Source organism: Natrix helvetica (assembly GCF_964273705.1).
Source record: "Natrix helvetica genome assembly, chromosome: Z".
NCBI classification, from domain to species: domain Eukaryota; kingdom Metazoa; phylum Chordata; class Lepidosauria; order Squamata; family Natricidae; genus Natrix; species Natrix helvetica.
The window spans coordinates 21394446-21416018 of record NC_138554.1 but is presented as its reverse complement, the minus strand read 5'-3'; the positions used below and the strand labels follow the sequence as shown (position 1 = coordinate 21416018).

At 43.1% G+C, this 21573-nt stretch overlaps 1 protein-coding gene across 3 annotated transcripts in view; it reads right to left on the bottom strand.

Annotated features, from left to right (window-relative positions):
• The window catches only part of TAOK2 (TAO kinase 2), a 55686-nt gene extending 36162 nt beyond the window's left edge, over window positions 1-19524 (bottom strand). The window contains exons 1-6 of one of the 3 annotated variants that reach the window (XM_081932406.1): window positions 19368-19524; window positions 1864-2036; window positions 1308-1379; window positions 1032-1133; window positions 505-550; window positions 315-411 (exon numbers count right to left, since the gene is read on the bottom strand). In XM_081932406.1, the coding sequence (XP_081788532.1) occupies window positions 315-411; window positions 505-550; window positions 1032-1133; window positions 1308-1379; window positions 1864-1995 (449 nt within the window). In that variant the 5' untranslated portion in view covers window positions 1996-2036; window positions 19368-19524. Of the gene's footprint in view, window positions 1-314; window positions 412-504; window positions 551-1031; window positions 1134-1307; window positions 1380-1863; window positions 2037-17514; window positions 18433-19367 lie in introns of those variants that run through there. The other 2 variants (XM_081932405.1, XM_081932407.1) reach the window with 2 other exon arrangements.
• Between the last annotated feature and the right edge of the window lie 2049 nt (window positions 19525-21573).

Genomic DNA, 21573 nt, shown 5'->3' with positions numbered 1-21573 from the left:
AAAGTAGATTTAAAAAATTTGAAGACTGTCCATTTCTGATAATTGAGCTAGACTGCATAATGTGCAACATTTGACCGAAGCGCAAATTTATGAAGTAATTTTGCCATTCTACCTGCAAATCATATAAAGAGAATAACAGTAAAAGGTAGCAAGAAATGGGGTTGTGTTATAGAGATGCATGGAGCCAATTGAAAAACAGAGTAACAGATCCTGCTACAGATTTCATAATGCAGCAACAACTAGATCATACGGTCCAACACTAAATGGGTATTATCAGCAGCAACATCTCTAAGAGTAACACAAATCGAGCTCACCTGTGGATCATATTGTGTGAATGCAGGTAGGCAAGTCCTTGCAGAGCACCATGCGTTATGGCTGCAATCTCTACTTCCTGCAGTGGTTTCTTGTGCACTAGGAAAGAAGGGATGGAGGAAAGAACATTATTTAAAGGTCTCAGAAAAGGCCTGTGGGAAGATGGGTCTCTTCAATTGGTGTTGGACTCACCTTCCAGCAAATCTGAGGCTGAGCCTAGGCAGTATTCCATCACCAGCTAGTGGATTAAGAGGAAATGTTAGCGTAGGGCAAATAAATCCTTTGAACCTCAAACATTTTGACCCTATCAGGGCTCTGGGAGCCCAGTAGGCCAATTCCATTTTGTACCTGGCATTTCCAATTCACTTAAGAATATAAGAACAACCCCCACTAAATCAGACCATATGTCCGCCATTCTACATGCACCAATGCCATCCAGACACCTCCAAAAACCACATGAATATAAATAGGATATCACCAAAAACAATTTTCTCCATGATTTTCAAGAAAGGAGCCACCACTCTATTTTACTGCAGTTCCCTCCCTTAAATTGCACTAAGGTTTCAGGAAGCAAGAATCCCAGTCATCATTCGGGCCCTTTTCAAGACTTCTCCTCATCCGAAGCCCAGTTCAACTGCATTTTCACTGCCTATCTTTAAAAGGCTTTCTGTAATATATCACGCAACATCTTAAGAATGATCTATTCGCTCTCATCTTACCCATGCTGTATGTTCCCGCAAGTAGCAGCCCTTGTATTCAATTGTGTTTGGGTGCCGTAGCTTTTGCAAAAATTTCACCTCCTTGATAATGTCCTGCCATTTCTGGAAAATACAAAAGAGAGCCTGAGCTCCAGTAGACTTCTACATTTCGAGTAAAGGAGAGAATATTACAAGAAGCCTAGAAAATTTGAAAAGCAGAAGTGGATTACCTAAGCCAGGGAGAGGCTAGAAGTTAATGGTCAACACAACTGTGTTAATAGTTTAAAGAAGACCAACCTCATTAGACTGCTTCCCACTGTAGGACATCTTCTTAATAGCCACCACTTCATTGTTGCGTATGTCTCGAGCCTGGGAAGATAATAAGAGTAAACCAAAGGAGAAGGATGAAAATAACTACCAGCATCCACAGACAGTCAACTTCAGAGAGGAACCTGGTTCTTATACCTGGAAAAAATACAGTTCAGGAGTAGTAAATTTCACATCGCACAGTGAATTGCGCATTCTTAGAGCAGAGATGCCCACGAGGCCAGAAATACTTGGGACTGGTGAGTACCCGATAATCCATTTAAAGTTACAACATCTCTAAATCAGACCAGTTCACTTCTGATCATGGCCAATCAGATTCTCTCTGAGAAAGCAATCAGCAAGATGTGGAAAAAGTTCATCCTGCTATTGCTCTTCAACATCTAATATTCAGTGGCAGGGGCCTCCTGATGGGATGGGACCCAGAAGCAAAACTGGTTCTACTACAAGCAAGGCCGATGGGAAAGAGTTGTGTTAAATGAGCTTGGCAAGGCTTGGGCATGAGAATTAACACTCCCTTGGCACTCACAAAGTAGACAGCTCCAAAACTGCCATGACCAATCTCCCGCAGGTCAACAAAGAGCTTCTCAGGGTCATCCTTGAAGAACAGCTCAGCCACTTCAGGGTCCTTCAAACTGCCAGCCCGGGCATTAGACGGCATGGTGGCCGTGGGTGAGGCTGGACTTCACTGTTGCTGTTCTCCTAAAGTGGGAAACAAATATTAGCAAACAGGACCAGCTGGGTATCAATAAGGTAATTTATTCTAATTGGGCTTATTTATATGAATGTAATTCAATGATATCTGATGCTGCCATCTTGTTGAAGCAAAGCAAATCCTGAGATCCTTGCTAGAAGAAAGGGTATAAATATATAAAAATTATACTCGCATTTGAAGAAGTGGGTTCAAGATCGCGTGCAATCCTGACAAAAGCTCAGAAAGCCTTTTAAAAAAGAATCTCTAAGCACTCACTCCTATTCACAGAAACAAGATAATCAATAAGAGATGTTTATAGCGGGAAGGCCATCAATACCAAATGAAGACGGATCTTGCTATGATACAGAAGGATAGACTTCGCTTGTTTAAATTGGGCTTCTGCTATTTATGTGACAGCAGTCAACCAGTAATTGTTAGGATATTGAAGTACCAATATCATCTCTCTTACATTCCCCACTTTTCTAGCTCTAGCTCAAAATAGGTTTGTGCTTTATTCTTTCTATGGAAATCCAGGAATTTTTGGTAAAACTATATCTACTTTCCACAGATGCAAAAATCAGATTTGCCCTTAATTTTTGGCCACTAAAATAATCTCCATTGTTACTTTAATGACAGGAGTACATTTTCGCTCTCTCGTAAAGCATCTCATGTTTCAGTCTTGTACGTCCCACCTTTATATTGCAATGCATACAGATTTCCATACAAGTAATATTCTCACCTACTGAGTTTACCAGACTTGTTATTTGCATTAATTTCTGCACTATCTTTATTGAAAGGAGAGTTGAAGCAAATGATATGGTTCTCTATTTTTAAAAATGCACAAACCTTTGGAGGGCTTGCTAAATATTTTCAGTTTTATTTTTAACTGAATGTTATGTTAACTGAGTCAGCTCAATACTATCATGTCTTTTTGTCCACTATAACTACTCTGCTCCTCCTCCTTAAGCAACTCCTCCTTGTGTAAAATGAAGAAGTTGGCTATAAGGGATTAAAAGGAATTAGAGCAGTAGTTCTCAACCTTTCTAATGCTGCGACCTTTTAATACAGTTCCTCATGTTGTGGTGACCCCCAACCATAAAATTATTTTCGTTGCTACTCTATAACTGTACTTTTGCTACTGTTATGAATCGTAATGTAAATATCTGATATGCAGGATGTATTTTTATTGTTATAAATTGAACATAATTAAAGCATAGTGATTAATCACAAAAACAATATGCAATTATATATTGTGAAATATTTATTTCTAATTACAAATAAATGAAATTTTGTCTTGAAGCATGGTGTAGCTTTGGTTTTTGTTGCCTAAGTGTTAAGAGTTTATCTACTCCCCTCTTCTTTGGGGTAGCCCCTCAGTTATTGGAAGACTGCTATCATATCACCCTTAAGTCCTTCTTTTCATTCAACCAGACATACCCAGTTCCTGCAACAGTTCTTCATATATTTGAGCTTCCAGTGCCCTAATCCTTTTGGTTGCTCTTCTTTGCACTTTTTCTAGACTAGTCTCCACATCTTTTTTATAGAGGCAGCTAACATCTTGTCTGCTCCTAAATTTTGGATCTGAAAAGAACCACATCCTGGAGGCTAGACAACCTTGGCTGCTATACAATCATACACCCACATACACAGAGACACATAGCGGCTTTATTCCCACAGCCTCCTTAATTAAGTTACCTGCAGCTGCATTCACAAACTTGCTTACCCTGCCTGGATGGATCTTCAACCTGGTGTGGGGTTGTTTGCAGGAGTGCTCTTAACTTTGGTGGTGGTGGTGGTAAGATTAATAATAATAATAATAATAATAATAATAATAATTTAAATTTATTAGCCGCTCCCTTTCCGAAAAGGACTCGGGGCGGCGTACAATGGAGTAAAAAACATATAACATTTACATAAATCCATGACATACATAAGTACAAAGACACACATGTTCGGAGGAGGTTAACAGATACAATACATAGACAATTAAAAACCATTAAAATACCCTAATTACAAAACCCCATGTACAGTCCAAATTCAAAATGTTAAAAAACAGACAGTCAGGAGGAGTACGAGAAAATTACGGTTGAGCCAGGCCAGATAGTTGGAAGAGGTGGGTTTTCAGTTGTACACGGAAGGAGCGGAGATCGGAAGTAATCCTGATGTCCCGGGGGAGGTCATTCCACAGGGCTGGGCCCATCACAGAGAAGGCTCTGCTCCTGGGTGTCGCCCCCCGACACTGTTTGGCGGTCGGCACCCGGAGAAGTCCCTCTCTGTGAGAGCGGATTGGTCGTAGGGATGTGTGGGGCAGGATGCGATCCTGCATGTAACTAGGCCCTGTGCCATGGAGCGCTTTAAAGATCATAATCAAGACCTTGAAACGCACTCGGAAGACCACAGGAAGCCAGTGCAGCTCGCGCAGGAGAGGTGTTACAGGGGAGAATCTAGTCCTCCCCATGATCACCCGCGCGGCCGCGTTATGGACCAACTGTAGTCTCCGAGTGCATCTCAAAGGAAGCCCCATGTAGAGAGCATTGCAGTAGTCCAGGCGAGACGTCACCAGCGCATGGGTGACTGTGCGTAGGGCATCCCGGTCCAATAAGGGGCGCAATTGGCGCATCAGGCGAACCTGATGGAACGCCCCCCTTGCCACGGCTGTTACATGGTCATCCATGGACAGCCGGGCATCCAGGAGGACGCCCAAATTGCGCACCTGTTCCATAGGGGCTAGTTGCACGCCCCCAATGGCCAGAGATGGAAACACCTGGTTGAACCGGGGCGCCGGAAGCCACAGCCACTCCGTCTTGGAAGGGTTGAGTTTCAGTCGGTTGCCATCCATCCAGATCCGTACGGCCTCCAAACACCGGGACATCACTTCGATGGCCTCATTGGGGTGGTTTGGGGTGGAGATGTATAGCTGAGTGTCATCAGCATACAGATGATATCCCACCCCAAAACCACGGATGATCTCGCCCAGCGGTTTCATGTATGTGTTGAACAGGAGAGGCGAGAGTACCGAACCCTGTGGCACTCCACATGTGAGAGGCCTCCGGGTCGATCTCTGCTCCCCTGCCAACACACGTTGCGTCCGGTCAGTGAGGTAGGAGCCAAACCACCGTAACACGGTGCCCCTGACTCCCAACCCCTCCAGCCGGTGCAACAGGATACCATGGTCGATGGTATCGAAAGCCGCCGAGAGGTCTAATAGGACCAGGATAGAGGAACAACCCCTATCTCTGGCCCGCCAGAGATCATCCACCAATGCGACCAAGGCCGTCTCCGTGCTGTGCCCGGGTCGGAAGCCGGACTGGCGCGGGTCTAGATAATCATTTTCCTCCAGGTGGCGTGGGAACTGCTGTGCCACCACACTCTCTACAACCTTCGCTAAAAAAGGAAGGTTGGAGACTGGACGGTAATTGACTAGGTCCGTCGGGTCCAGGGAAGACTTCTTGAGCAGGGGTCTCACCATCGCCTCTTTCAAGGCGGCTGGTAGAGACCCCTCACTCAACGAAGTGTTCACTAGGACCAGGAGCCAGTCACGTGTAACCTCCCAGGATGCCAGTACAAGCCAGGAGGGACACGGGTCCAATAAACATGTGGTGGGTCGCAGACATCCACGCAACCTGTCCAAATCCTCGATGGCAACCGAATCAAACTCCTCCCAAAGCGGACCCTCAAGACTCGCCACGGGCGTCTCTACTGAACCACTGAAGGGGGTCCATCCCATCCGGATTTGAGCGACTTTGTCATGTAGATATTTCCCAAACTCCTCTGCTCTACCCTGTAAAGGGGCTTCCCGCGGCCTCTCAAACAAGAGGGAACGAGTCACCCGAAACAAGGCGGCAGGGCGGTTATCTGCAGACGCAATAAGGGCGGCGCAATGTTGACGTTTGGCCGCTCTTAATGCCACAAGGTACGTCCTCAAGTAGGCTCGTGCCTGTGCTCGGTCAAATTCGGAACGAGAGGATCTCCAACGACTCTCTAGGCGTCTCCTTTGGCGTTTCATCACCCTTAGCTCCTCGGTAAACCAGGGAGCCAGGGTGGTTCGTCGCCGCAGGAGAGGCCGCAAAGGCGCCACCCGGTCCAGGGCCCCGGTAGTCGCACTATTCCATGCGTCTACCAGGTCCTCCACTCGGGGGCGGGTCAAATCCACAGGAGGTGGCCCAAGCTCCGTCTGGAACCTATCTGGTTCCAACAGGCGCTTGGGGCGGAACCATCTAATACCTTCCGGTTCCGCCTCCTCGCGGTGTGGGGTAGCACCAGGGAAGTCCAGCCGGAGAAGATAGTGATCCGACCATGACAGGGGAGTAATGGCTAAGTCCCCTATTCCCTGATCACTCATCCACCGGCCTGAGACAAAAACAAGGTCCAGCGTGTGGCCTCCCTCGTGAGTAGGGCCCTGAATTAACTGGGTCAGGTCCATGGCTGTCATGGAAGCCATGAACTCCCGAACCCCCTCAGACGCTTCTCCCATCGACGGCAGATTGAAATCCCCCATCACTATAAGGTTGGGGGTCTCAATCGCCACCGATGAGATCAGCTCAAGGAGTTCAGGCAGGGCCGCTGATGTATAGCGAGGAGCCAGGTATACTATCAGCAGGCCCAACTGCCTCCCTGGGCCCCATCTCACAACAAGGGACTCACACCCGGATGTCTGTGGCACGGTGAACTCTCTCGGATTAACCTCAATATATTGGGCAAACGTCGTGCATTGTTTATTTTTTATTTTTTAAAGTTTTTTATTTTCTCTTTCAAGTTCATTCACAAATATACACTCTTATAATTACCATTAATTATATAATTATCATTTATCGTTATTTTCTTACAAATATATAGAATATAGTTTGGGTCACTTTCTTGCTATCCCATTTTATTTTGCAACAACCTTGCTCCTTCTATCTTCTCTACCTCCCTTCTCTGCCTTCTTCTTTCCTCCTCTCGTTCCCTTCTTCTTCCCCTCTCTTTCCTCACCTCCTCCCTCTTCCCCTCTCAGACTCTAAATTCCCCTCCCTTCCTTCCTCTGCTTTACCCTTCCTTTCTCTCCTCTCCTTCCTCCCTTCTTCTTCCCCTTTCCTCCCCTCCTCCTCTCTTCTCCTCCCTCTTCCCCTCTCCTACTCTTAATTCCCCTTCCTTACTTCCTCTGCTTTACCCTTCCTTTCTCTCCTCTTCCTCCCTTCTTCTTCCCCTTTCCTCCCTTCCTCCTCTTTTCCTCCCTCTTCCCCTCTTCCTACTCTTAATTCCCCTCCCTTACTTCCTCTGCTTAACCCTTCCTTTCTCTCCTCTCCTTCCTCCCTTCTTCTTCCCCTTTCCTCCCTTCCTCCTCTTTTCCTCCCTTTTCCCCTCTTCCTACTCTTAATTCCTCTCCCTTACTTCCTCTGCTTTACCCTTTCTTCCTTTCTCTCCTCTCCTTCCTCCCTTCTTCTTCCTCTTTCCTCCCCTCCTCCTCTCTTCTCCTCCCTCTTCCCCTCTCTCCTACTCTTAATTCCCCTCCCTTACTTCCTCTGCTTTACCATTTCTTCCTTTCCCTTCTCATCTTTCCTCCTTTCCGTTATTGCCCTTGCTTATTTACTTTCTCTGATGGGTTCTTGGGGTGTCATTTCAGGAAACCCAACTTTATATTTTCATGCATATCATTTTCTCTGTTACATTTTATTTCTAATAATAATTCCACTTGTATCATATTTTAAATTGTTTACTTGCATTGCATTTTTTTTGCTCTTTTCCTTTGTGCATGGTTTATGGTATTTTTATCAAGCAGGTTTTCATTGTGTGAATGGGGCCAATTCGGGCTCCTGAGCTTGGCTCTTGACAGATCTGGTTGTTGATTTAGATAGTAGTTAAAAGTACCTGGCAGCGGCGTGGAAAACATACCTGCGTGCACACCACGCATAATTACAGCCTGGAGCAGGACCTAAGCCCCTTCCTCCCTCGCAGGAACACTTTCCTGCCATTACGAAGTCTCTGAGGCTAATTGTACCGGGTGTGCACGCGCACCTATGTTTTTTACAGTGTGGAGCCGTGGTGATGCACTGCACGGCCGGCAATGACTCCAAAGCCCCTCCGTGGGGGATTTCAAGGAACACGAGGTGGAGTCTAAAGTTTAGAGTTCCGCTGGTCTCAGCGACCCCTGTGAAACAGCTATTCGACCCCAAAAGGCGTCGTGACCCACAGGTTGAGAACCGCTGAATTAGAGGAACATAGACCCAGGGATTTCTAGATCCTTGAACAAAATATTACTGGGTTTGGTATTTGTTAAGCTGGGAAGCAGACAATTTAGTCCTTTACAGAGAATGTAGTGAGCATGGAAGTTGGTTATTTATGTATTACCCTCATACAAGTACATCAATCCCTTCATTATTGCACAATGTCACCCAGGTCTTAACTTTTATGAACATCATATGAATGCACATAAAATATTACACACTATGAAGCAGATACCAAGAATGCAATGAGTCAAGAGAAAAAAGTATGTAACTCACGAATGAAGGCAGATATATAATGTCCCAGGATAATATTGCAGGATCCTTTTTGGGTCAGTCACCGGGGCCAGAGGTTTAGTCTTCTGAGCTTTTGGACTCGTGCTGGAGACCATCCTCAGGGAACTTCTCTCTAATGGAATGTCTATAACATTCTCTCTAACATTTTGTTCCCTGAGGATGGACTCCAGCACGAGTCCGAAAGCTCAGAAGACTAAACCTCTGGTCCCGGTGACTGACCCAGATTGGATCCTGCAAATGTGTAATGTTTCTGGAACATTGGGAACAGCTGTTATCAGATGATATCCCCATATAAAAAAAAATTCTCATTTTCTGTAAATGTTCTTTTTGAAATGAGTAATTTCTCCGTATTCTTTCCCCATCTTCCAGTCTATAGCAAATTTCTCCAACATGGTTCCCTCCACGATTCCAGGCGCACTGGAACTACAATTTCCATCCAACATCACTAAAACTTCTTGGGAAATCTAGAAATTTATAGATTAATCCCTTTGGTAGACACATTCTGGCTAAAAGCTATTTACACAACATTTGTAAAGTGAGCCCTTTAAAGGTTAAAGATATACATTTAAAAATGAATATTTTGAGCCTGTGAAACAAAGTGGAATAAATGTTAAATATACAAGAATATTTAGTCTAATCACAAAATAACCATGTGGGTAGAAAATGAGCCTCATTCCAAAAAGCGAGAGGAAAATGCGTGTCCTACAAGCAGACTATCCCTTTTGTTCTCAGTCCAATGGTGGAGAATTTAAGATTCCCAAAATGTCCAACAGAAGCCTGGCAGAAATCCATGAGCAAGAAAATTTGCTTGCCAGCACCTGACAATAGTAATGTGGATTGCAGTTGCAACCTTGAATGTCACAGAATTTGTATCTCTCCTGTCTGGTTCATTCAAAATATCTTCATGAGTATCTTTGACTGCATTTTCCCCTCCGTTAAGGATGGTCAAATCACAATTCAGAATCCCATATCTTAATCCATTTAATCCATAAATTCTGGAAAATATCAGCTCCTCTCTTATTTGCCCCTCAGAAAAATCCATAGAAGTTAATCTGAAGCACAAATTATCAGGATCCAAAGTTCCCCAGAAACCAGCTTGTTGCACCCTTCACCGTACAGTGCAGCCTCAGAACAGGAATACCCAATAAACTTTACAGGTAACAAAGGTCTCTTTTCATTACCAGAATAAATTGTCTTATAGGTTGCCTATCCCCACACTCCTGCTATGACTGTCAAATGCATGAAGCACCATGGTTTCAACGCAGATAAAATGCTCGACAGATCTGGCCTCTATAAACAGATTTACTGTGCTGGAAAACACAGCCACCTAGATAGGAGGTTTCTCACACCAAGCCTTCTTCCCCTTGACTGGGTTGCAATTGAGGTGAGCTGGGGGAAAAAAGAGCCACAGTCTTGCTGCAACTTTAAACTTTGAAACAACTACACAGGGTCCCTCCTGTTCACTCTCTGGGATGGGCAGTGATTGCTGGACTGACTCCAGGGGGCTGAAATGAAAAATAAGGAAATCAACAGTTTGCAGGCGGGTTATGCCGGTCAGAGGAAATCCTTGCATTGTTCAGTTGCTTCCCTGGGAACAATCTAAAGAAAAAAAGGCAAAGTGTAAGGCTAGCCTTGGCAGTGATGCTACTGGCAAGAAAGCATCTGGAAGGGTTTCTGTTGCGGTGGTTGCTGCCTGGATGCACCAAAGTGGCCGAAATTTAAGGCCACAATTTAAGTTTCAAATTAGGGATATAAGGGGAGGGAAGCATGTAATAGGGAATCATCTGGAGTTCACTTTTAGAACAGCAACTTCACAGTGTATGTGTCCTACCAAAGGAGCTCACGAACTGATTAATCTCTTAAACATGAACTTGCTTTTTGGCAGGCGACAAAAGCAGAGAACACTTCACCCATTCATTTTAAATGGGGGATAATAAGGTAGCTTGTATGTAAGTCATAAATCCTAAAAAATTGGGGTTTTTTAATTAAAAAACACACCACTTTGAACTGAATTGAATCATTTTATCAGCTGCATTGAAATACTACATTTCCAAGGATTCAGTGACAGAATAATTGAGTATACTTAACTTGAAAACAATTTACAACATTTAAAAGCATAATACACACTGTAACTAAACTAAAAAAAAATATTCTGTCTAATTTATTTTTATTTCACATATACTGCAGGGTGGAACTAAAAGCCACATCGACAAGAGTAAGAACCTTCTCTTCAGATGAAGTTACCGACAAAGCCACACATGCTGTTTTTAAAGCATATTATTTTGGCTCTTGTGTTTCATCTATTTATAGTGTAGCAGTAAAGGCAAAGATTTCGGTGAACTAGGCACCCATCTGCTGCTCGTCCTGCTGCTCCGAAAAGCCAAATGGCCAATTTTAGGGAGCTTCTCAACCTCTGCGAGTCCGGAGGATTCCTCTGATCCCCGAGGCCAGTCAGGCAACGGTCTTCCCCTTGTGGGGTTAGCCAACCCACAGCACAGGAGGCAATGATAGTCTGCCTCTCTATTCACTCCCAGTAATTTAGAGTTTGAGTTATCCAATTAATCTGATTTTAAAGTTGTTACCCAAAGATTGAGAAATTAATTCAGAAGTGTAGCCAAGGAAAATACTTCTTCTCTTAGACCGGACTGAATTAAACTGGGCCAAGGAAGAGGAGAATCATGGGCGTAGCTACTGAATTAATGACAGTCTCTTGACCAACCAGGCCATGAGAATACCCATTCCTGAGCCATCCTGCTGGATCCATGGAGAAGAGATGGGTTCTTCAGCATCTGCATGAAGCTGCTGCAGGAGCCCATCTGATGGTTCAGGGTCTGATATCAACAATATTTTGATGATACCCAACTATACATTGTGACCCCAGGTAGTCTTGTCCCAATATCTTGGAGGTTTTGAAGCTCTAGATTGGATAGAATGGGCTTAAATTGAACTCTAGGAATACAGAGCTACTGTTTGTATATTGGGATTTGTCTATTTCTATTTATTAAATTTATATGCTGCCCACCTCACTCTCCGCATCCCTCTATGCTCCTTGTTTTGTCTCTGGATGAGTCTGACCTTCCTATGAAGGAGCAGGTTTGTGACTTGGGGGCCCTTCTGGACTTGTGACTCCTACTGGATCAGCGGTCAGAAGTTGTGCTGAGTGGTACTTTCCCCAGCTTTGGCTTCCATGCCTATTGCAACCTTACTTGGGATGAGAGGAACTAACTAGAGTGTCTCATATTGTCATACTAACCCATCATCATCTGGTTATGTTACTGCAAGGTACGGCCACATTCCAGGTACAATTTTAAGTACTGGTTTTATCTATAAACCCATAAATGGTTTTCTGCCACTTTTACCTACAGGACCACCTCTCGGCACCAGGTCACTTTATGCCAGGAGAAACATTTGGTTGTATGCGTCTCCCTCCCCATTTAAAAAACAATAATCCCCAAACACTATTTTTCTATAAGGCTGGGCCTTCTGGAATGGCATTTTGGTTGGTGATGTATTTATCTCCAACATTATTTGCCCTCTGGAAAAAGTTGAAAACAGAGCTTTTCTTGGAGAGCTTTTGAGGTCAGATATTGTATTGTTTGAAGATTTACACAGTTTTATTTAGATTATCGTGTTTGTTATTGTAAACCACTGATAAAGTCTTTTTAGGATTGCAGCACAATAGAAAGCTGATAAATAAATAAATGGTTGGGTAAGATTCTCACAGAATAGATGGACTATAAGGAATGAGCTTTTAGGTAAAGAAATGGACCCTCAAAGCTTTCCAATGTCAGAAATTTAAAGAATTGCCTGCTGTAGCAACTGACACTCCTTAAGTATCTGGGTAATAAACAGCAGTGTTTCTCAATCTGGCTAAAGAATTCTGGGATCTGAAGTCCACATTTTGTAAGTCCCAAAAGTACCTTTTCAAGAGGCAACAGGACTTTCTGATTTTTCTTTGAAGAGGTTTCACTTCTCATTCAAGAAGCTTCTTCAGCTCTTGAGAGCTGAAGAAGCTTCTTGCATGAGAAGCAAAACCTCTTCAAAGAAAAATCAGAAAGTCCTGTTGCCTTTTGAAAAAAAACCCTTTAGGACAACTATAACCAGGATGACTGAGAATCTCCATAGACACATACTGTAAGGCTGAGAAATACTGGTAAAGAGGATCTCAACATTTGTGGCTGGAAATTGTGACATACATGATGAGTAGGATAAAGAAGTCCATTTGTGCAAGACAAAGAAACGAAAGTGTACTGTATAATAATCAACATTTGTATTGGCTCCATCTCTTTCCCCACTCCACAAGAGTTTCTTCGTTTCTAGGCAATACAATTTGTGAACGACAGGAAATACCAGTAGCCTCTCAGTGACTACCATATGCATAAAGGCCTCTTAATTGTTCTAGGTTTATTCTGCTCACTTTGAAAATGTTAGTCTTTGGCCACTAAAACAGGATAAAATGGGAGAATAGGTGGAAATCCTAGGAGAAATTGAGTAGAGAGTAAGTGACAATGATCTGTTGTGCAAAAGCTAGAACTGACCATGTCAGAGATGGAGAAATGAAAGAGTCACCTCAATCAAAGAAGGAAGAAGCAGACTCACAAACTTCTGTTGCTTGATGCTGGTTTCTGTAATAGAACTACACTATAGTGGGACAGTTACATTCCTTAAAGGCAAAATCAGGAAAACTAATAAGAGTTCTAAAAAAACCATCAACACTTACTTTTGCTTGCCATCTTCAAAAGTTACCTACAAGCAGTCCTCAATTTATGACAACTGGGACTGGGACTTCTGTCGCTAAGCAGTGTACTATCACCTGATTTAATGATATTTTTGCAGCAGTTTTAAGCAAATCTGGCTTCCACAATTGACTTTGTCAGAAACCAGTTGGGAAGGTGGAAAATGGTGATCCAGTGAGTGACTACAGGACGCTGCAATGGACGTAAATGTGAGCTCGTGGCCAATTGCCCAGATTGCAGTTACATGACTGCAAGGACACTGCAATGGTCATAAGTGTGAGGACCAGTTGAAAGTCGTTTTTTCCAGTGCCAGCATAAACCTCAAATAGCTGCTAAATGAATGGTCACAAGTCGAGGACCACCTGTATTGTTCTTTGTATATTGGTCACCAATATGATGATTGTTTAAAAAACCGATTAAAAAACCTGGGTTGTAATGCTCTTAGACTCATCCAATGTAATGGTACTGGACAAATCTTTCTTATAATAGATGTCACCTATCCCTGATTATAATGTGACACCCAGGCTTAAGCTGTTGAATCAATTAAGAGAAATACTGGCATTTTTACCTAGACCCCTTCATACCCTTTCAGATTTAAATAAAATTTAAATATTCATTGTGTGAGATTTCTAAATATTCTTGATAATGAAGGATAACAGTTGAACTTCAAAAAGACTGCCCATTCATTGCTTTCATGTTTTGGTACCCTGCCTATTTTGGTGCTTTCTTGCAAGCTTTCCATTGGAACTACAAAAATTAAAAAGCTCTTGCTTTCAAACTCATTTTTAAAATACCAAATTTTTATTCATAGCTCTCAGATATAAACTTTACCTTTTTGCTATCATGGAACTCAAGATAAGGAGATCTAGCCTGTTTAGGCAATGGGCCACCAGGGGCTTCTGAGATTCAGACCTATTTTAGAACCAGGATGCATCAAATTCTTGAGATTGTGCCTTGGGACATAAAAATCCAATGAGGCATGTGTTAGATGTTACTACTGTTCCTGTCTTCTGCTCACCTACAACATTATTCTCTTTATTATTCAATTATTCAAATGTGATTCTCAAGAGGTTCAGTAGCAGACACAAGATGGTACCCCAGGTGTCCCCTTCGCCCAATTACCCTGAACTAGGTTTTTTTTTTCTGTTAAAGGTTCAAAGAGCTTTTATGCCAAAGATGGCCACCCCCACCCCCTCCTTCATTTACTGTATATTATTAAGACTTTCTGAATTGGAAGAAGAAAGTGCTTACTGAGGCACCTGTGGGTAACTCAGGAGCAACCCCTAGGGGTTGTATTCTACTACAACAGCATGTGATAAAAATAATGCTTTGGGAACACACTGCAGTCATTTTCAGAGATTTTGCTGCAGCCATAAGAAAACTACATTAAGAAAGGATAGGTGAGATTCTTCCAATTCTAATAAATGCCCTAACTACTGTTTTATTCCATTAGCAAGGAAACTAGATTTTTGCATAAACCACTCCATTTCTTAAATGTAGCATTGTGAGAAACTGGAAATGGAAAATGTGCTGCAGTCATGAGATGGATATAATATAGAACCTCACCAAAACAGGAATTAAAGTGTAAAAAATAAAGAGAAGCGTTGGATATTCTGGAAGGAACTTCCACTTTTCATTTACATCTGAAAAGGAACTTATAATAAAGGAGGAAAGATCTAATAGCTCTGTCTATGGGTGAAGTTTCCATAGCTGTTTTTTCCAGACATTACAAAGCATGTAATTTATTTATCCAGGTGTCAAATATGATTCTAAAATTTGCAATATCTAAATAAAGAAATCCATCTTATTAAAGATGTTTCATATTTGCCATCTTACAGCGCACCATGGAAGCTGTGCAAAACTGAGTTGAACCCAGTCACAACACACCAAGCATTTCTTCTCTTTGAAATTTCAACTTCTGCTACCCAGAAAAGTAGACGAGTTTTCTTCTCAGGCACAAGACTATCATTTGGCTCAAAAATAATTTTCTACATTTGTTTTTCTTAATGTGAAAATCCAGAGGAAATTCTCTGCCACAAGGTATCATTATTTTTTTTAAAAATAGACTTTACAACCTATTTTTTTATGAAATAGTATCCCATTCATAGAAATTAGAATTACGAGCTAATTAACCAGAATTCTGATAGTATAAGTTGTCCATCTCTTTGTTTGGATCCGCCTACCAGGGGTAGAGATAAATAAACCAGGAAACCATATTAGTAGTTAATCTACTCTTTCCTTGGATCCAAAATCCCTGGTTTGAAATAGTTTAAACAAGCAAGAATCTTAAAGACAATAAATCTTCACTTAAAATTCTAGCTTCTCAAGAGATCAATAATCTCGAAATTCTAATTGAGACAAAACGCTAATTAAAACATAGCCATTTCCTGTTATTTAGCAATTTCTATTAGCATGAACTAATAATTCGCACTTGGGCATAAATGTACCAATTTATTTGATCCCAATATATTTATTTGATCTCAATATGCCAAAATTCTGTCTAAAGGAATATGAGATAAAAAATATCTCCAGGGAAACAACAGTTGTGGGCTGCTGATAAAACAAAAATTACTACATTAAAAAACAAAGGTAAGTCAGTAACTTTGAGGAATTTATTTTCAAAGGTGCACAAAACTCACAACAACAAAATAGCTAACCATAGGTTAGAGGTGAGTGGACAAGAAATCTGAACAGACTCCAGCAGCCAGCAGACTTATAAATTGTATGTTTCTTTCTAGACAATAAAACAACGCTGTCATTAAAATAAATGTAAGCAACACTGGCACAAGTTTTACATAGCTTGCAAAAAGTTACTCATTTTGACAAGACCATGATATACAAAATCATCCCTAAAATAAGACATTTAAAATGAATTTTTACTGGGTGTTATCTCAGGAGACAAAACTGTCATACCTGGCTTTCTTTCCAATCTTTAATGTAAGCACCATTCCCAACACCATGCAACTCTCTTGAGCAAAAAAACTCTAGATCTCTCCAGGGTGAAGGAATATAATCCATAAAGGATGCCCTAAAACCTAATGCTTTTCACCAATGGTGCTTGATAAAATAGTGGCCAGTCAGAATATGTACACAATTATATACAAAGCCTAGATAACTGAACAAGTCCCATTTCAATTAGTATAGGATACCAACAGTTATCTTACTAGGACAGTGAATCAGTTATCTTACTAGGACAGTGAAGAAGATTTTGGAAAAAGTAATTGCTTTTTCATATCCCGTTACACTATCTCTAAACAGAATTTTATTGCTCTAATGCTTCATATATGGAAGACAGAATTAAACATTAAACAATTTTTAAAAATTAAAATGGAAACCAACGAAAGCTATGTATCTAAATAATGACTATATGAATGAATGTGGAGTTGGATTTCTGTGCCCATGGGCCCGGCTTTCTTTTATAAATATTATATACTATTATTAATACACCTCTATCTGCTAAATAATTTGGGACTGGGAAAGGTAAATTTATACATCAAGCCCAACTTCTCTTCATAATTAAGGTAGCTTTTTAAAAAAAATAGCAGTATGAATATGTCCATCATCAATCAGAAAGAGCAAAATTTAATGGTTTAAGGAACCCAATAGGATCCTTCCCATTCTTACATGCCTCACTGATACTAGCTTCCCAAATTCTGTCATTATAGGAGTATCTAAGGGCATATAATACCTCTGGTACATTAAACCAGTACAAGAGTTAAGGCCTCTGAGTCTAGTCGAAGGTGGAAAAAGTCTAAGGGACTAGACAGATGATTTCCTAGTTTCCCTGATCCTGAGGTTCTAAAGGAAAGAAAATCTGAGAGAGTGAGGAACCCTAGTGGGATTTTAAGGGAGGGCTGGCTATACATGGAGGACCTGGGATGAAAAACTGGATCCTTTTTCCCCCTGCAGGAAGATGTTAGGCCCAAACCTCTAGCTCTGGAAAACAGAACTCTTCGTCTCTTGCCTAGGCAAAGCCTTCAAAGAAGAGGGGAAAAAAACATGAAGAGGAAACAGAATATGTTTCCCAACCTAGACAATACAATTTCTGACTTATTTGGAAAGATAATGATAGGAGAAAGAAGATAAGAGCAGATAAAAAGAAAATCAGATTGTTTTACTTAACTGGTGCAATACAATCTCTTTTGTTCTCTAAACATTTCCTTCTCTCCCCATTGCCCAGCCTTCCCATCTAACAAAAACACCCTTCTCCCCCTCCCCCCCACTCTCCCCTTATCTGCGTGCTTGGGTCTCACCTGTAAGTCTCCGCAGCTGCCTAGATATTCTTCCCCTTGCGGCTCCAGCTCCAAGATATTGGGGGGTGGGGAGAGTACCCCTGACTACCTCCCTCTTTTCCCTACTCCCTCCAATCAAGGAAGAGGGTTTAGAGGGACCTGTCAGTAGCTCCCCTGGAAAAGGAAGGCCTCTGGGTGGGAAGCATAGGGTACCTACAACAGCCCCCCTCCGAGCCTCTCCTTCCCTCTCTCTTGTTTGGGTAGGAAAAAATTGCCCTGCAGAAGGGAAGACATGCAAGTTGGCTGGGTAACCGGGGAACGCGATGGAGGTAGTAGCCCTGTAGAAGGATGCAACAAGCGTCTAGGGCCCTTCTGCAATGGCTGCAATTCAGGGGTAGGGAGAGAAAAATCCGAAATTAGAAGGAAGGAAGGGGTGGGAGTGGGTGGGTGGAGGAAAAAGAAGACAATCGCTCTCAGCCCAGCAGCTCGCTTTGCCAGAGACCAAGGGATGGGCTTCATAGGATGCTGCAGTCCCTTCCAGCTGTTGGCGGCTGCCCACAGATGTTTACAGAGGAGGTATAAGGGGCAGCCTACAGATAACGGGCGAGGAGGATTGCAAGACTCTGCAAAAGGGGATTGACGGGGGTCTTGAAGGGAAGCCGGCGGGGGGAGGGGGAACAAAAAGGAATGAGAGGTCAGGTGGGCGGGGGTGGAGTGGTCCCTGTAAAAGGCAGAGAGATCCTTTCAGATCCAGGGAATTGGGGGTGGGGATGGAAGAGCGGGGAAAGGGAGGGCGTCTCTATAGGGGAGGGTGCTGTGGGGGTGGGGGGCCTGACTCTATCCGGCCCCCCCTCCCCTCTCTTGCCTCTTCGAGTTCCTCCGTCTGCTCCCTCCCTCACTCACTCCAGTTGTCCCCAAATCCAAGATGGCGCCCAAGGCAGGAGCAAGACCGGAACCAAGGCAGAGAAAACGTCAGGCGCATGCGTACAGGGAAGGTAGGGGCGCCGAAGAAAGAGCGCACAGGCGCGATGTGTCAGGGGCGGAAGCCCGTGAAAACTCGCATGCGCGATGTCGGGAATAAGCTATAAGAACATCGTGCCGAACCTTAAACCAGCCTGGTTCGTAAAACGTTTTGGTGGGGCAACTGTGCGCATGCGCCCCGCTCGGGTCATTCTTGAGAAAAAAGGTGAGTAGTGCGAACTGAGGGGCGAGGAGCGTACCGTCAGCAATTGTAGGACGGCATTACTGAATGGAACGCAACGCACGCGCATTTAAAAGAGGGAAGGAAAAAAGCCCGACTTAATTGGATTGTCTTAGCGTTAATGGGCGGGAACACGCTTATACTGACAATATGTAAAGCGAGGGGAGGGATCTTGAAACTTGCCCTAAGAATGGGATTGGACGAGAAACATCAGGAAGGGAAAATGCATAAAAGATCGACATTTTGGTTGGCTGGGGGGAGGGGGGAGGGAAATAACGGCCCTTCAATGAAAGAAGTCAAATTGGGACGCCCGCGTGCCCTCAGGTGTGCTTTGATTGGAGCAGTATGGGAAGGCGTGGGATTTGATTGGTAGGGCGAGGTAGTTAAAGGGCGGGGCTTCCATTGCTCAACTGTTACTGAGGCAAGATTTAGAAAGATGTTGGTTGGCGCGCGCGCAGAGAATTGGCGGGGACGCCGGGCGAGGGGGGGAGGCAATGACAGCTGTTCAACGAGGGAAAATAAAGGGCGCGCTGGGCGACAGTTAAACCGTCACTGCAGGGGGCTTGGGTGCATGCGCGTCCTGGGAGCTCTCGGGCAGAGGGCGGAGCTCGAGCCTCCCTGTCAGTGCAGTCGCAATTTCTTCTAGTCTTCTCAGCGCCCTTATTCCCCTCACCTCATGTGCAGTTTTAACGCCTTTGATGCCGGCGAGATTCAGGCCCGTGCCGGACGGGCCTCTTCCTTTCTTGTCAACACGAGGGAGCTGAAGTTAGGCCACTCGCTCTTCTTCAGGCGTAAATATCAAATTCTAAGCAGGTGACGAAAAGGCGGTAGAGAATGCTAACAACCGTACATTGGGTTAGATGGAAAGCCACCAGTTTTGAAAGAAGCGCGTCACCCTCCCCCTCCCCCCCCACCGAATCACATGAATTGGCCTAGCTAACACCGCCGAGGCCGGACTGCAGTTGCCGACCTGGGATTGTTTATCCCGATGACGTCGTTGACCCGGATTGGCTGGGCTACTGCGAGGGTTTCGCGTCCAGCCCGCCTTTCGTGAGGAAAAGGGAGTTCTTTGGTTAGGTTGCACTTGGAGCATGTTGAGGGAGCGCCCGAGATTTTACACGTGGCCTTCGGAGGGAAAGAGGCAAAGGAACACGGGAGTTCAGAATGTCGGTCAAAAATGGCTACAAGTTCTGAAATGAAACTCAGGGTGGGGGGAAGAGAAGAGCAATGCGGAGAGCAAATTATAGAACTTTAATTAAAATAATTACAGCAGATTGCTTAAAACGATTAGGGAAGTATACTGCAGCGTGAAGTACTAGGTAGTATAATTGAGAAAGGCAACAATGAACAAATGACCTTTCAAGAAGACTGGACTGCCATTTGTCAGAAATTGCGTAGGGCAGGGTCTCCTGCTTGGGCTGGGGATTGGATTAGCTCACCTACAAGATCCCTTCCAACTCTGTTATTCAGTTAAAACTGGGGCCTGGGAAACATACAGCTGAGGAAAGTAAGGCTGGGCACCATAGATGGGAAACAAACTGCAACAGCATGAAAAATTAAGATACAATATTAATACTGTAGGTTAGATAGGTGTATTTTTAACCTTTCCAATTTTTGCTTTTACTCCAGCAATGCTCATGGGGCATCTGTAAGCATGTGCAGTTGTAGCTAGATTTAGTATATTAAATGAGTACAGGTAGTCCTCAACTTACAACTACAATTGAGCCCAACATTTATGTTGGTGAGAAATTCGTTAAGTGAGATTTTGCTGCATTTTACAATTTTTCTTGCCACATTTGTTAATGAATCACTCCAGTTGTTAACTTAGTAACATGGTTGTTAAGTGAATCTGACTCCCCCATTGACTTTGCTTGTTAGAAGATTGTAAAAGGTGATCACATGACCCCAAGACACTGCAACTGTCATAAATATGAACCAGTTGCCAAACATCCAAATATAAATCATATGACCCTGGAGATGCTGCAATGATCATAAGTGAAATTTATCATGTCATTTTTTTTCAGTACTGTTGTAACTTCAAATGGTTACTAAATGAACTGTTGTAACTCAAGGACTACCTGTAGTCAAGGGGTTTTTTGCTGCAAGTTTTTAATTGGCCAAACACATCACTGGATTATGTATCTACTCAGCATCTACTCAGACATAAAGGATGATCCATGTACAGGTGGCCCTTGACTTAATGACCCAAATTGGGGCCTCTTAACTGATTGTTAAATGAATGGTTATAAATTGAGGACTACCGGTAATAAATTAGTATACAAGTATTTTACCTGTTGATCTCATTGAAAGCAAGAAGTTACTCAGGTATATCAAATATTTACACTGGATGATTTTACCTATCCTTGGAAAATGCACTAAAACTGGAATTGTATGTGCTTTTTGGAAAAATTGTATAGATAGGAAGGGTGGCATAGAAATATATTTTATTTGTAAGTTAGCATTTGCTATATGTACTGTTCTTGGATAAGGTGAGTTGGCAGTAGTTGAGATACAGATAATTCTTGAATTATAGTGGTAATTGGACAGAAATTTCCATTGCTAAGCAATGCAATTGTTAGGTAAAACATGAGACTGCATCGCTTAGTAATGGCACTCTGTTGCCATCATTAATCAAATATCACCTGTCATTAAGTGAAGACTCCCCAATGCAAGCTATTCCTGGCTTTGTCTCTCCCGATCCTGAACCTTGGTAATGTAAGGAACTGCCTCTTAAACTCTAGCCACTCATCCTCTTCTGCCCTTTTGACTGATCTGCACAGCAGCATTCCTCGATGGCTGTGCTAATTGCACTGGAGATGAAGTAGATATCTGGGGTCTTAAACAGAGCTGGCGGTCACCACACCTGGGCCTTAAGCACG